At 45.3% G+C, this 13,452-nt stretch overlaps 1 protein-coding gene across 1 annotated transcript in view; it reads right to left on the bottom strand.

Moving 5' to 3' along the window:
- The window catches only part of LOC135251026 (serine/threonine-protein kinase 24-like), a 37,358-nt gene that overhangs the window by 6,619 nt on the left and 17,287 nt on the right, over positions 1-13,452 (bottom strand). The window contains exons 4-9 of the mRNA XM_064327978.1: positions 6,487-6,543; positions 6,144-6,252; positions 4,990-5,147; positions 1,838-2,023; positions 1,167-1,312; positions 499-631 (exon numbers count right to left, since the gene is read on the bottom strand). Of these exons, the coding sequence (XP_064184048.1) occupies positions 499-631; positions 1,167-1,312; positions 1,838-2,023; positions 4,990-5,147; positions 6,144-6,252; positions 6,487-6,543 (789 nt within the window). The remainder of the gene's footprint in view (positions 1-498; positions 632-1,166; positions 1,313-1,837; positions 2,024-4,989; positions 5,148-6,143; positions 6,253-6,486; positions 6,544-13,452) is intronic.

The following is a 13,452-nucleotide window of genomic DNA, read 5'->3' as shown; positions in this document are numbered from 1 at the left end:
GAGTGACAAAAATGAAACACAGTTCAAGATATACGACTACTCCAAATAGCACAATTCCTGTAAAATGACCCCCTTAAACTGTGTAAATGCTTCAGTATACACTGTATTTCCCTCCCAGTTTTGGCATTTACGATGTGTAACCCTTCAATATATATTTAAATTGCAGTAAAGCCAAACCAACTGCAGTCGCTCTCACACAAAGTCACCAAATTAGCCCAATTTTTTAGCCAGGAAAAACCCTGCGACAAGCACCTTCTAAAGCCCCATTGCGATGCCAGGGCACTGAACTTCCATCTGGTCCAGAGGGAAGAGCGCCCCCCTACTGGCCCTTTGCAACCTCTTCCAGCAGCACTTTTCACCGTGTTCCAAGGAAGGCTCACACCCAGGTAGTACGTCCACAGTTCACACCTTACGCGCTTCAGCAGTTTGACATGAGAAAGGTAGCGGGTACGCAGCTGCTGCTGGGAGGTGCGTAACGCACCCTCGGTGCCCTCTCACCTCGTTCCTCGCCAGTTCGTCAGGCTGCGCCGCTCCGTTGAGAAACTTCTTGGGGTCCTTCTCTCTGATGGTGTTGAAGATCCAGTCGTCGTTCCCGGAGTCGTTGCCCCCAGAGGCCTGTCCATCTTGCTCTCTGACGGCAGGACGGGAGAAAGCAAGACCTTCAGGAATGCCACGTGGAGATTTCCCAAAATCTCCAAATGTGTACAGCTTTAGTTTAGCATGACCCACACCCACAAAATGTCCACCACATCAGAGTCTTCCATTTGCAAACTGCATATTGTTCATACAGCATATTGTTTATGACCATGACAGACTGTTCTTACTTATCGAAGGTGAAGTGAATACCCTTTTAAAAACACTGCAAACAAATTTGGACCGCCTTGACCAAAGATGGCCAAACAAAGTCCTGGAGACCTGGGCCCGCTGGTTATTGTTGTGACCCGGCACTTAATTCATCAATAATGCATCCGATTACACAGTTAATCCACCTCACCTGGTTTCTCAGGTCTGAAGTGGTTGTTGTTGTATTTCAGGTGAAAAGAAAAGCCAGCAGATCCTGCGGCTCCCCAGGACCATAGCTGGACACCCCTGATCTAGAACATTCTAGACTGGTGCCTCAGAAAGAGGGGTATGAGAGAGGGGGCCCTGCCCACGAGGCCACTTACGAGTCGCTCTCGTCCGAACTGGACTCGTCCCGAGTCTGCTCCGCCTTCCACCTCTTGTACCGGTCGATGAGCTCGGTCAGGTAGGACGTCTTCTTGGCGTGCCGGACGATTAGCTTGTGCTTCAGCAGCTCTTTGGCCGTGGGCCTCTGAGGAGGAAGAAGAGGCGGACGGGAGAAGAGGTGACCCCAGCAGGCTCGTTCATTCAACGCTTTAAAACACGCAAGCCGACTACATAAAGGACTAATGAACTGCTGCAAATGTAAAACAGACCGAGAACTTAAGAACACCTCCATCACTCCGTAGAGTCTAATTATAAAATCCCACAAATGTGAAGTACGGGCCAAATTTCACTGGATGACACAAATTTAAGAAACATCAAGCGGTTATGTTAAATTTGTGGTCAGAGATAAGAGCAGGCCTGCATTAAAATCAGTAATCCTTGCTCAGGCAATCCTAGTTCAGGAGTGGCAGGGGGATATTTCCTGCTTTCATTCCACCTGAACTCTAATTATGCAATGGGAAAAGTCGCTAGGCTACATTAGTCATGTGCTCAAAACCACATGGGGTTTGACCATGAAGAGACCAAGAAAATCCCTCAGGATCTCAGCAGTCCAGGAGCAGGGCTGTCCGATGGAAGGGAACTGGGAACACGAGCGCGGGCGTGGACTCACGAAGCTGGGCTCTTTGTTCAAGCAGGCCTCCACAAACTCTTTGAGGGGTTTGCTGTAGCTGCCTTCCAGGGTGGGCGGGTTGTTTTTGGGGATGAGGAAGAGCACCTTCATGGGGTGCAGCTCAGAGTGGGGCGGCTCCCCTTTCGCCAGCTCGATCGCCGTGATTCCTAACGACCAGATATCAGCCTGAGAGAGAGAGAGAGAGTGTGTTTTGAGTTTTATCCCACCTGAATTGTGACACTGTCTGACCTTTTAATACAGAAAGCAAAATCAAAAACCACAAACCAGAAACCAGAAAAAAAAAACAAGATCAAAAGTGAAGCTCCTGTGTTTGCCACTACTGTTGTGTAAGAATCACAGTAAAATATTCTGATGAAATATGTATCCATACTACTTTTTAATAAGAATTTTTCTAGCGATTTTATACACCAAGACAGACTGTCAGGTATAAAAGCCCATCGCCTTGTACTTTGCTTTGTACCTGCCTTCTGCTCTTACTGCTATGCGCTGACAGACAGCAAAGGTTGGGTTTAGCAAACACAACGTTCAGAAACAAAGTTAAACGTCAGGCTCTTTCATGAAGGTTTCCTTCTTTTGTTCGGGACCCTTGGGTAACCATTTATGTCCTGATGCAAGCCTGGTCTTAAGTCATGCCCCAGCATTAGGAAAGGCACAGTCTAAGCTTGCAACACAGACTACGAACATCATGCTTCCTCTGCGCTACTGCACAGCACCACACCGATTGGTCTGTTCTACTGTGCAAAGCCACACCCTACTGGACCACAAAGCAGACTCCCTCCCCCAAGTCTTACTCATCTTGGCCATTTACAGAAAACCTCCATATCCTGAGACAGACTGCGGTGGAGGAAGGCAGTAAAAGGCAGTGTGTGTAGCAGTGTCTGCCACCACAGCCCAGAGAAACAGCATCACGTCAAAGCAGGGGCTGGCTACATTCACACTGACATATTCACTCATGGATGCTGCCCACAGTCAATTATTAAACATCTGGAGAAACTCATGGGCTCTTTTTTTTTTTACTTTGTACTCATTCCAGAGTGGCCCCCTGAATCTTTTCTGGCTTTGAGGTCATTGCCCCCACTTCTCAACATTTCAGATTATTTCTGATGCTGGGCAGAGAGGGATCAGTGGAGTGAAATAAGAAAGGCTCAGATGTCATTTCATTATGTCAAAGGACATGCTCCCTTAGGCCTGGGCGACGGGACTTTGAAACTGAACATCGGCGAGAGCGGGCGTGTATCGCTACTTCGATCGTGATTTAAGTGCCAACATTCTGATATCATTTTTGAAGAGATCGCCCAGCCCTGTTACCCTAACAGAAAAACAGGAATTAATTATCTTATATTAACATCACTAACATCTAATCTGAGGACATACCACAGCAAACCAATTGCCTGCTCTTCAGAAATGGCCCACTTATGAGAACCAAATTATACAAAATAGCTGTATTTTTCATAGGAAATATTGTAACACACAGAGAGCTGTACTCAGCAGTACCTTCATTTGTTTAAATTACGGTACGTGGAAGCAGGTGTGTTTACTGGAATGTTACTGCAAGGGCTCTCAGCAAAATATTACTTTTATTATTCCGGAGAATGTGGCTTCCCGAAGCATGCGTGAAAGTCCAGAGCTCCTAATGTGTGGCTGTACTTGTATAGGTGCTTGTGTGGGCTTAAGCAGTACTTGTGTGTGTACGCTGCTCTGGCAGAAGGCACGCAAATGCCATCGGACTGTTAGCACGGGTCACGCAAATGCTAACTGTAGTGCTGGTGTTCAAATGAACCGTGACGGCATTATCTGTTTCATCTCAGTTCCCCGGATTTTAAGCAAGCCTTTCCGCAATGGACGACAGTAAAACATGCATTCTCTCAGACACTGCTCTCACATACGCAAGATGTACCTTCAGAAATTCAACAAACCACCACCCCCCCCCCAACAAAAAAAAAACTCCTTGGGACTGCTTTGAGTAGACAGTGAGAACATGACTACATAGAGCCAGAGTCTTTAACGGTAAGGTCATGTGCATCCTTTCCACAGGAAGCGTGTGTGTGTGGGGGGGGGGGGGCACTACCAGGCTCTTCTCTGCCCGTTTTCCAGCTCTCTGTATAATCCTTCTGGAATGTGTCAAACCCAGGGGGTGGAGCTAGATAGAGAGAAGCAAAACTGTGGCCAGATCCGCTTGGAATCGTTCGCATGAGCACGATGAGCTCCTAGCGCTGAGAACGGATCGCTCTCGTCAATGAACGGCTCGTCCGCCCGCGAGCTGAAATGTGCTAATGACCAGCGCGACGGGCTTGGAGGGCAGAGGAGCCGCGGTAACCTCGCCGTCTCCGCCGGGGAGGGGGGGGGCGGGGACGCAGGCGGCCGGGCGAGGCGGAGGTCTCTGCGCCGGGTGACTCACGCCTTGCGTCTGTCGCTGACGGATCGGACGGCGTTTGCGTCACAGCGCGTTCGCTCGTGTCGGCGAGCTCTCGAGAGGTCAGTGAGCTCGATTAGCGCCTCTCTGACGCCGACGGCCCTTCATCGCTAAACCCGGCCAGGCCGCCAGACAGCGCTGCTCAAGTGCGCAGGGACGCCAGTGCTCTGAAAACGCGCAAGTAATTCCATCAATTCCATCGAATCACGAATATCCCAAATCAAATTCATTCGATCTGCCTTCCCAAAACCTCTCGCCGCACTCAGAAGAAGCTTGATAACCTTATGTTCGGAGACAAAAAGGTCGGACATCAGCCTCAGCATTGAAAATCTTATTCCTTGTCTGATCCACCCCTGACATAAGCAGGGTGGGGAATCAACAAAAATGCGCCATTATCTGTGTTTACACTGGGTACAATTATAGACAATCCAGACTATTCAATAATAAGTAAGAGACAGAAACTTGAAAGGAAATATGCAAATAAATGTTTCCCACAGAGAGCAACGACAATCAATGTGCTTTCCAACTTTGGCAATTTTCTCTCGTCAAATGCACACGGATTACCCTTTCAATATAAAGTTAATAAATAAAACATCCACAAAACATGTTTTGCAGTTACATTCCACTTTGTCTGAGCCAGTAAATTCTGTTTGTCCTCTTGATCCTATCAGGGTGCAGGTCCACACTGTAGGCGCAGGAAGTCTGGGGCGACGCTCACCTTTGAGTCGTAGGCAGACTGCTTGATTACTTCCGGGGCCATCCAGAAGGGCGTGCCTACGAAGGTGTTCCTCTTGATCTGTGTGTCCGTTAGCTGACCCGCCACGCCGAAGTCCGCCAGCTTCACGTCTCCTTGCTCCGACAGCAGGACGTTGGCGGCTGGGGGGGGGGGGGGCGGAAGGTACGGTTCAGGGCCTCCGGCGAGAGCTGAACGGACTCAGCCGCGACCCTGCTACACGCTACGTATGTGATAAACCCCAGGGTTAGCGTGTGCTAGTACATTCTGCTAGGAAGGATGGTGCCCTCCTAGCACTTTTTTTTGGTATAGCATCATGAACGCTTGAGAGCTTCACTCAAAACCATGAACTTGGAAATACTGTCAATGCTAAGTACGAATGTTATGGACTGAGCCCCCCCCCCTTCATTGGGCTCCTGCCAGCCATGCAGCCTGCAGGCCAATCACAGACGCACAACTGCGGGAGGTGCTCAGTGATGCATGCTGGGTACGCGGTCTGCTGAGGCATAAGGTCGCCATGCTCTTATAGAGAAAGAAAATGAGACAAAGGACCTTTTTGACAACCCAGCTGAAAAATGGAAAACTAAATGCACACCAGCACGTTTCACATACATATACTGAAATGGTTTCCCATCGCATTTAATGGCAAACATATCACCATGGCCATTTCACATATGTTCCTTTTTAGATAGCTTATCGGGCTTATTTAGGCATTTCATTAAAAAAAAAAAACCTCACCCAGATCGATTTTATAATCTTTTTTATTTTCAGGGGATTGCTCAGTAGAAAAGGCAGGATATGGGCTAAACCTTTTTTTTATTTCTCAGGATTTTAGATGAAGGTTAATCACACTTGGACTGGTGGAGTGCAGTGGCAGCAGGGAGCACTGCTGCAAGAGGACAGATAACTGCCTCACTTTATGCACCTGGAGGAATAGCCAATGAAAAAAAGGCTTATTCGTGCTATCGATGGCAAGCCCTACTGTAATATACTGTCTGGAAGAGGCTGTAATTCAATCTAGCTTCACAGCGGTTTATGGTAACTCAGGAGTTGGAGGCGAGAGGGCAATGCGGTTAGTCCGAATTCAGGACACAGGGGTAATGCAATGCCTTTTCGTGTGATAAACCCAAAACCATTACCTTTAATATCTCTATGAATTTTCTTTTCTGAGTGCAGGTATTCCAGGCCCTTGAGTATTTCGCGGAGAATGGTGGCGATCTGCGTCTCGTCCAAAGCCCCGGGCTCCAGCTGAAATGACAGCACAGTCTCAGCTCTGCGCTGCAGTCCGGTCCGTCTCAGAGAGAAATGAACCGTTTAAACCATACTGAACGCTGAAACATGGCGATAAGCTCTTCGGGCTAACGCTCTCTCAGTTACGCGACTGCATTTTCGCTAAGGGCTCAAACCTCTTTCAGTGACCTCCCCCTCCCTCATGAACAGTGCCCCCCAGTCATAGTGCGGCCTTGCAGGCAGTCAACTCACCAAATCCAGCGCTGATCCCCCTCCTAAATATTCCATAATAATCCATAGCTTTGTGTCCTGAAAAAGAGGGAGAGAGGGAAATTCACAGAGAGACAGGGAAAAGGAAAGCAGAAGTTCAGGCAAACCAGACGACCGTCGCATCTGTAAAAGCTGACAATGAATGCAGAGTCACTGCTGCCAGGACTAAACAATTATGGAATATCACCTTCACATTTGGAAAGAAATATGTTTTTATACGCCATTCTAGTTAGTGCATAAGGTTGCATGCTACAGCGGTAGTCCAGAGAAACAGACTTTATATTTACAGGTGTTAACACTGGACCTGATGGTCATACATGGGTTTATATCCTGGGATGGACAGTGGTGTCATCTCTTTGTCCAATGCAGTTTACCTCAACCGCAAAATCCCAGCTGAATTACTGCGTTATGAAAAATACATAATACAAAACCTAAAACTGCCCCAGATAGGAGATTCTGCTGAACAGACAAATTGCGTTAAATGATCACTTTACTGGTTTGCCACACTGAAAATTCCAGTGCCTCACTACATAGGCAAATCTATTCAACATAATTGACAATATAGCCTACTGTACTAATACATTTCTGTCAGAACTGCAGCATTTCATTTGAATAAAAAGGAGTTTTATAACAGAGATAAAATGGCACGCAGCTACCAACTTTTAAACCTTTAGGCGTGGATGTGTGTCTCTTCGGTTCATCCAAGTTCCCACCGATTCTGTATACAATACAAATACGGCTCAATGTAGCCTCTTCAGTAATCCCCTCCCCCAGAGAGTTTATGGAAGCCAATCGAGGACATTTGCTTGTCACGAGCGAGCCAATTAAACGGTAGACAATTAGGTCGCTTGAAGCATGAGAGCCAGTAACTAGGAATAAAAAGTATGGGATGATATGCATTTAAATAATGCATTAGTTAGGATGAATTATTTTGCTGTGGGGGATGTGAAGCTACCAAGCGAGGAGAGCTTTTTGGTACAGCCGGAGGAGTATGCACACACACACACACACACACACACACACAGCACAGTAAAACTCCAGTTTAAAACAGCAGCCAGCTGTGTGAGGTTAGGGCTGACACATGCCAGCAGTAGCCTTACCTGACCTGCAACACAATTAAACTACACTGAACTGATTAAGCCACACTTTTTCCACAGGCAAAAAAACTAAATGCATAATAAGCTAAACTGCAGCTTCCCTTACATAGAGGGGCTATAGAGACATCAGGGATCTCCACACAGGCACTTAAGTACAAGACAGTAGGGAAATGTTATGCAAACACACTGCTCATAAATAACATCTAGCATCTTCACAACAGCCAAACTGCTGATAGATGAAAGACGGAGAGAGACAGAGAGATTGCATTTAAACACAGATCACCTTTTACTACATATCAGCACACAAAGAGCCATGCCCTAAAAGACCAGGGCTCTGTGTCGGTCCACATTTGTTCCGGCTAAGGCGCTTGGACAGGATGGAAACGTGCTACTCGGAAATGCGCCTTGGGCTGTCTCCCAAAAGAATAAAAATACCTCCATACTCGGTACAATATTCAACCCCATAATGCATGAGAGCACGCTATTAAAAATCTCCAAATATAACCTCTGCTGGCAAAATGGGCTTCTCGTTGCTTGGGATGCTTGGCGACAGTCCTCAACATGAAAAAAAGAGAGTCTGATGAAATGTGTTAACATCACCCCTGTAGCCTCCAAGGGGCTGAAACGCACAGCCAGCGAGCTCATGCCTGAGCGCGTCCAGCGTCTGCCCCTGATTAGATGCTCCCCTTTCAGAAGGGCAGTCATCCTGGGCGCTGTGTGTGGGGGAGCGCATATGGCCACAGGGCCTACTGAGCGCGCGCGCTCTCCCCCCCCCCCTCCTTCTCGCTGGGCTGCGGTCCGGAGCTCTGCCCGGACTGCTACAGCAGGTGAGCCGTCTCTGCTCCAGGACTGGCCCTCTAATCCAACAGCCTACCGCCTCCGCTCTCAAAACATTACATTACCACCATTTTGTAGATGCTCTGATCCACAACTGCTCACCATTATTAAATAGTATCCATTTTTACAGCTGGATTTCCCCTTAAGCAATTATAGTTAAGTACTTCACTGACATGGTAGTGTCTTAACCAGGAATCGAACCTCCTATTTTTGGGTTACAGGCCCAGTTCCCCACCCATCATACTACACTGGCCCCACCCTGCACAAAGGGAGTCTCCAACCCTCCATCGCCTCCGACGCCGATGGTAATGAGCTCAAAAATGGCCTGCCGCATGTTGCGATGCTTCCTGTTGTGCAAGGGTTTTAGGGAATGGTTTTGTGTCTGGGAAAGGGATTGTTCTGTCCTAATCTGAGCCGCCCATTTCATCTCTGAGCGATTACGGGGAGCCTCGCCATTACGCTGGCTTTTTCAGGTGACACACAGACATGTAGTGGAAGATAATGCAATACCACATAATGGAGCCCTGCCTAGAATTGCATTAGAGAGTCGTTCAGGTTTACCGCAGCAACATTCATGTTTGTGCTCTACATGAGCTAGCCTCATACGCAAGGCTGCAATTTGCCAGTAAATTTGGCCCCTCTGGTCCAAAGTTAAAATTTCTCCTCGTTATAGTGAAGTGGCGGCCTGTGTAAAGTACTTGGATGGAAAACAACATAAAACAGAACAATGATAAAGCATACATACAACACTTTAGGAACGATGGCCTTAGTTTAAAGGGATATTCCACCCATAAACATCTAAATGTCCTTATTTTCTACTTACATTGAGTGTTATTGATCTATCCAGATAATCTTCTTCCAACATGTTCCCAAATTATATTTCAACATGAGCCATGAGATCTGCCCGGAAATACAACTGACTCCAATGGGCAAAAAGCTGCAGCTCTAAACCATGTCTAAATCACCTTGCACTAACTTTAGCTCATCTCATTTGACCACGTAATGACTTGGACCAAGGTGCGCTCATCTGAATCCACTGCAGATATTAAGTTTGGAGCTAATAATGCAGTGAGTGCCAAAATCTACTTGGAACAGGCTTACAATTTATATTTGTACCAATAATTTTCTCTGAAATAAGTCAGCCTGGAGTTCACAGAGCGCTCCAGCCTTATTTCCCTCACACTGAGTTCCCAGGATCAGTCCCTGTCCCACACTCCGTGGTCATAGACCACTTCAGCCCTGTGCCTCCCCTGCCCATGTCTTGACGCAGCCTGGATCTCCAGATATACCACCCAGCCCCTCTAAACCGCACTATACTGAACTATACAATTTGGTCTCCTATTATTCCTGTTAGCCATCACCTCAACTGTAACTTGTGTAAACCCATTTTATTTGCTGTGATAGATCCCTTATTACATTTCACCAGGCAGGCCAGTGGAACATGAGTTACCCCTCTACATCCTGGTTCCTCTTGAGCTTTCTTCCCATTGAGGAGTTTCTTCTCGCCACCGTTTTGAGGGTTCTCTCCCTACTGGGAGTTTTTTTTTTACCTCATGTACTTGCTATTTGACGGTTTATGCGTGGTGTTTGCTCTGTTTGGCCTGTTTGCTCTGTCCTCTGAGCTTGCTAATCTGTAAAGTGCCTTTGTAACAGTTCTCCGTAAAAAGCGCAATACAAATAAAATTTAATACAATTGAACTGAATGACCAGGTGACTGACCAGGCAAGCCAGTGCCTCTAACAGAGCATAAAAGAGCAGTGAACTCAGTACCGCTGATAAAACTTGATAGGCATGCACTTGTACCAATACATTTCTCTGGAATAAGTCCGGTTTGATTTGTGAGGTGATTGGATAAAATCGATAATAACCAAATAAAATGCTTCAGCTAATTAGATGTCGTCAGAATCTCACAGGTTGAAAGCAGTTTACACAGGAAAATGCACAGATGTTGGGTAACTGGCATCTCTCATTAGCACACCCCCCCCCCCCCCATACGAAAAGCACTTCCTTTGTTCATTAAGCATTCCTCCACTATAAACATCTGGACTGACTGAGAACACTATGCAAATAGAAAAAAATGAAAATGTATTTATTTGGAGGAATATCCTATAAATATCAGAATTTTAAAAAATGCATTCTATAAATACTTTGAATTCTGTTTGCAGTCCCTCCAAAGCAACATGACACATTCTAAACTTATTTAAAATGCAACCCACCATAATGTCAGAAGTACACGCTCGGTGGTCTTTATCGTTTGGTTTTATATTGTAGCACTGTATTATTTTCCCACGTGTTACTGTAGGGAAACATGACTCTTTTGTCTGCACCTCCATCGCAATGTAAAAATGTGGACTGTTGAAAGGTTAATCACTACCCTGTCAGTCTGCTATGGATCACGCACTGGTATGGAATGCACCTGTCAGCATGGCTTTGTGGTTGCGCACGCCCATTCTCCATGCCTGTGTGTGTCACTGGGCTCAAAAAACCACCAACGGCGAGCCAAGACCGTCACCTGCTCTCACCTTTCAACAGGATACTCGTTCGCACCTTTTGAATGAATGCCTTGGTTTACCAGACGCTGAGAAACACCACCACCCACTTCCCAACATAACAGCAGGCAAATGGCTGCCAGTTCAGATCAATGCAGCGAACAGGCCAAGGGTGGCAGAGCCAGGATGATAGTACATTTCTGTCAGCTGTGAGGCTACTGACCCAAAGCAGCTTCTCTACACCAGCCGGTACACAATTCAAGTAACATACCGTGAGGTTATGTTAGTGAAAACAAATGTGTCATTGTCATTCATTGCATGATTTATGATATTCAATTAACTTGAAAAGTAAGCTAATGTTGACAATAGCAAGCTAGTTTAGCCAGATGAACATTAACTAGCTAGATTAACATTTGCTAATGTCAATTTCATTCAGGGATGCAACTAATAAGCATTTACTCTATTTTTCACAACAGTAAAGTCACAATGTAAATTAATTTACATGGTCTCAAGTCAAGTTATTATAACACATCTTATCTCTACATATTTGACTTTGGCTAGAATGGCAAGGCACAGCACGATAATTCAAGGCTTAGTTATCTGTCATTTTAAGTGGTAAAGGGCAAGCCAATATGTTTCAATGACAAACAACTTCCTTCCAGCAAAGTAGATAGATACTACATTTAGCTACAGCTAATTAGCTATATTAATCATTTTCATATAACACGTCTACAGTTGTACCTGTGCGGGTGCTACTAAATTTGTCACAGCCACAAAATTCTCAAGCTTACTTGTAGCAATGCTACTGCCCCAAAAATAAGCAAACAGCCCTTTAATTATAAGCCACTGAATACACACTATACTCAAAGTACAGCCAAACAGTACCAAAAATATAACCCAATAGAATTATGAAGACAACCTAATATTAATAGAATTTTGCATGAAGATGTTTTTGTCACTATAGCTTTCTTATTTCTTAAACAAACCCAGTTAGAAGACAAAAAAAAATCACCAGATTTGACTTCCCCTTCTAGAAATGTTCCGAATCATGAATAAGTAAGAGTACTGCTGAGTGCCTTTTCAACCACTTCTATTCAAGCAAAATCGTAAGACTGCAACTTCAGGCTTCTTCATGCATGCTGTTGATTGGAAAAAAGCAACAAACTCAGTTTATTAGCAAGCCAGCCAATAACATGCGATTATCGCTCTTATGAGAGGAGTGTGCACTAAAAAAGAAAACTTATGAACAGCATTTACAAGGCGGAAGATGGTCTTAACGTGCACATGGGATGGATGCTCTCCCACTCCTCCTGTCCACTCTGTGAAGAGTAGACTCCTTTCATAGCATCCCTGTGCCACTGGCCCACATGAATGATTTAGTGACCCACATACTGTAGGCTGGCTAAGTGCAAAAGTTAGGATGAATGCATGCACAAGCCCACAGTCATGTTCAAGACCATTACCTACAATATGCATTTAACAAGCTTCAGGCCATAGGCCTCAGTCCTCACCACGAAATAGGGCAAAGACACAAAGTGACTTGACATAAAACGGCATTACATCACTGAAGCATTAGAACAGCTTGACGTGATGAATTCAAGGTGGCTTTGTATTTCTGGCAACTTAAATACAGGCTTCTCCATTCTGTCTGTGCAGTTACTGGCGCCATGCAGGTAAAAAATACCTTTGTCAACAGACACTGCGATTTGATCTCTAATAAGATAAATTTGTCAAGCTCACAAAGTTAGGTTAATCATTCCAATATTAAAATACGACAATTACCCTCATTATTAAACCGAGCATAGGACCAAAATTTTTGACAAGACCATAGTGTGTTCAGAAACACTTGTTGACAATATTCTGCTCTGGATTACAAAAAAAAAAAACGGTATTCTCGAGGTACATGTGCAAACATGTAGCCTTTGGTCAATAAGTACAGATAAGCATGCACATCAATGCGGAGGCTCAAGAGTGTAACTGCACCTTCTTCCTCAGCAAAAGAAAGGGGCAGCTTCACAGTCATTGCTGAGGGAAGTCTCTATTAAGTCGTGATGTCTTCCACATAACCTCTTGAACTACAGTATTACGACCCACAGTTAAATACACACACAGTCTTCTGCTGTAGAGAATGTTGCTGTCTGAGAAAAAACAAACTCATTCTCCCTGCATGAAGAAATACCATCTACTGCAGAGGACATCATAAAAGAGAAGCTGCTTTTCTACTGCACAGTAAAAGTATGATGCAAAATTGCTTCTTAACCAGAAATAGAACACTTAAAGCGTATGAATGATAGATTTCAAGAAAGCTGCTTGGGGAACATATTCTTCTACTTTGATTATAGCCTTATCTTCATTTTCCTCTGAGGCTGAACATCGAAGTTTAAAACTGAATTTGAAAATCGAAGAGCTGAAATTTGGTCTGGTAAGCAGTAAAGGCGCCAGTACGCACAAAACGAAATCTAACTTTTTGCTTGAAACGACCCTTTTCAAACAAGAGACAACCAAAATGAGGTGGTGTTTTGAGT

Source organism: Anguilla rostrata, chromosome 3 (genome assembly GCF_018555375.3).
Source record: "Anguilla rostrata isolate EN2019 chromosome 3, ASM1855537v3, whole genome shotgun sequence".
Lineage (NCBI taxonomy): Eukaryota > Metazoa > Chordata > Actinopteri > Anguilliformes > Anguillidae > Anguilla > Anguilla rostrata.
Note: the sequence above shows the minus strand (reverse complement) of the source record. Positions and strands in the feature narration are given on the sequence as shown.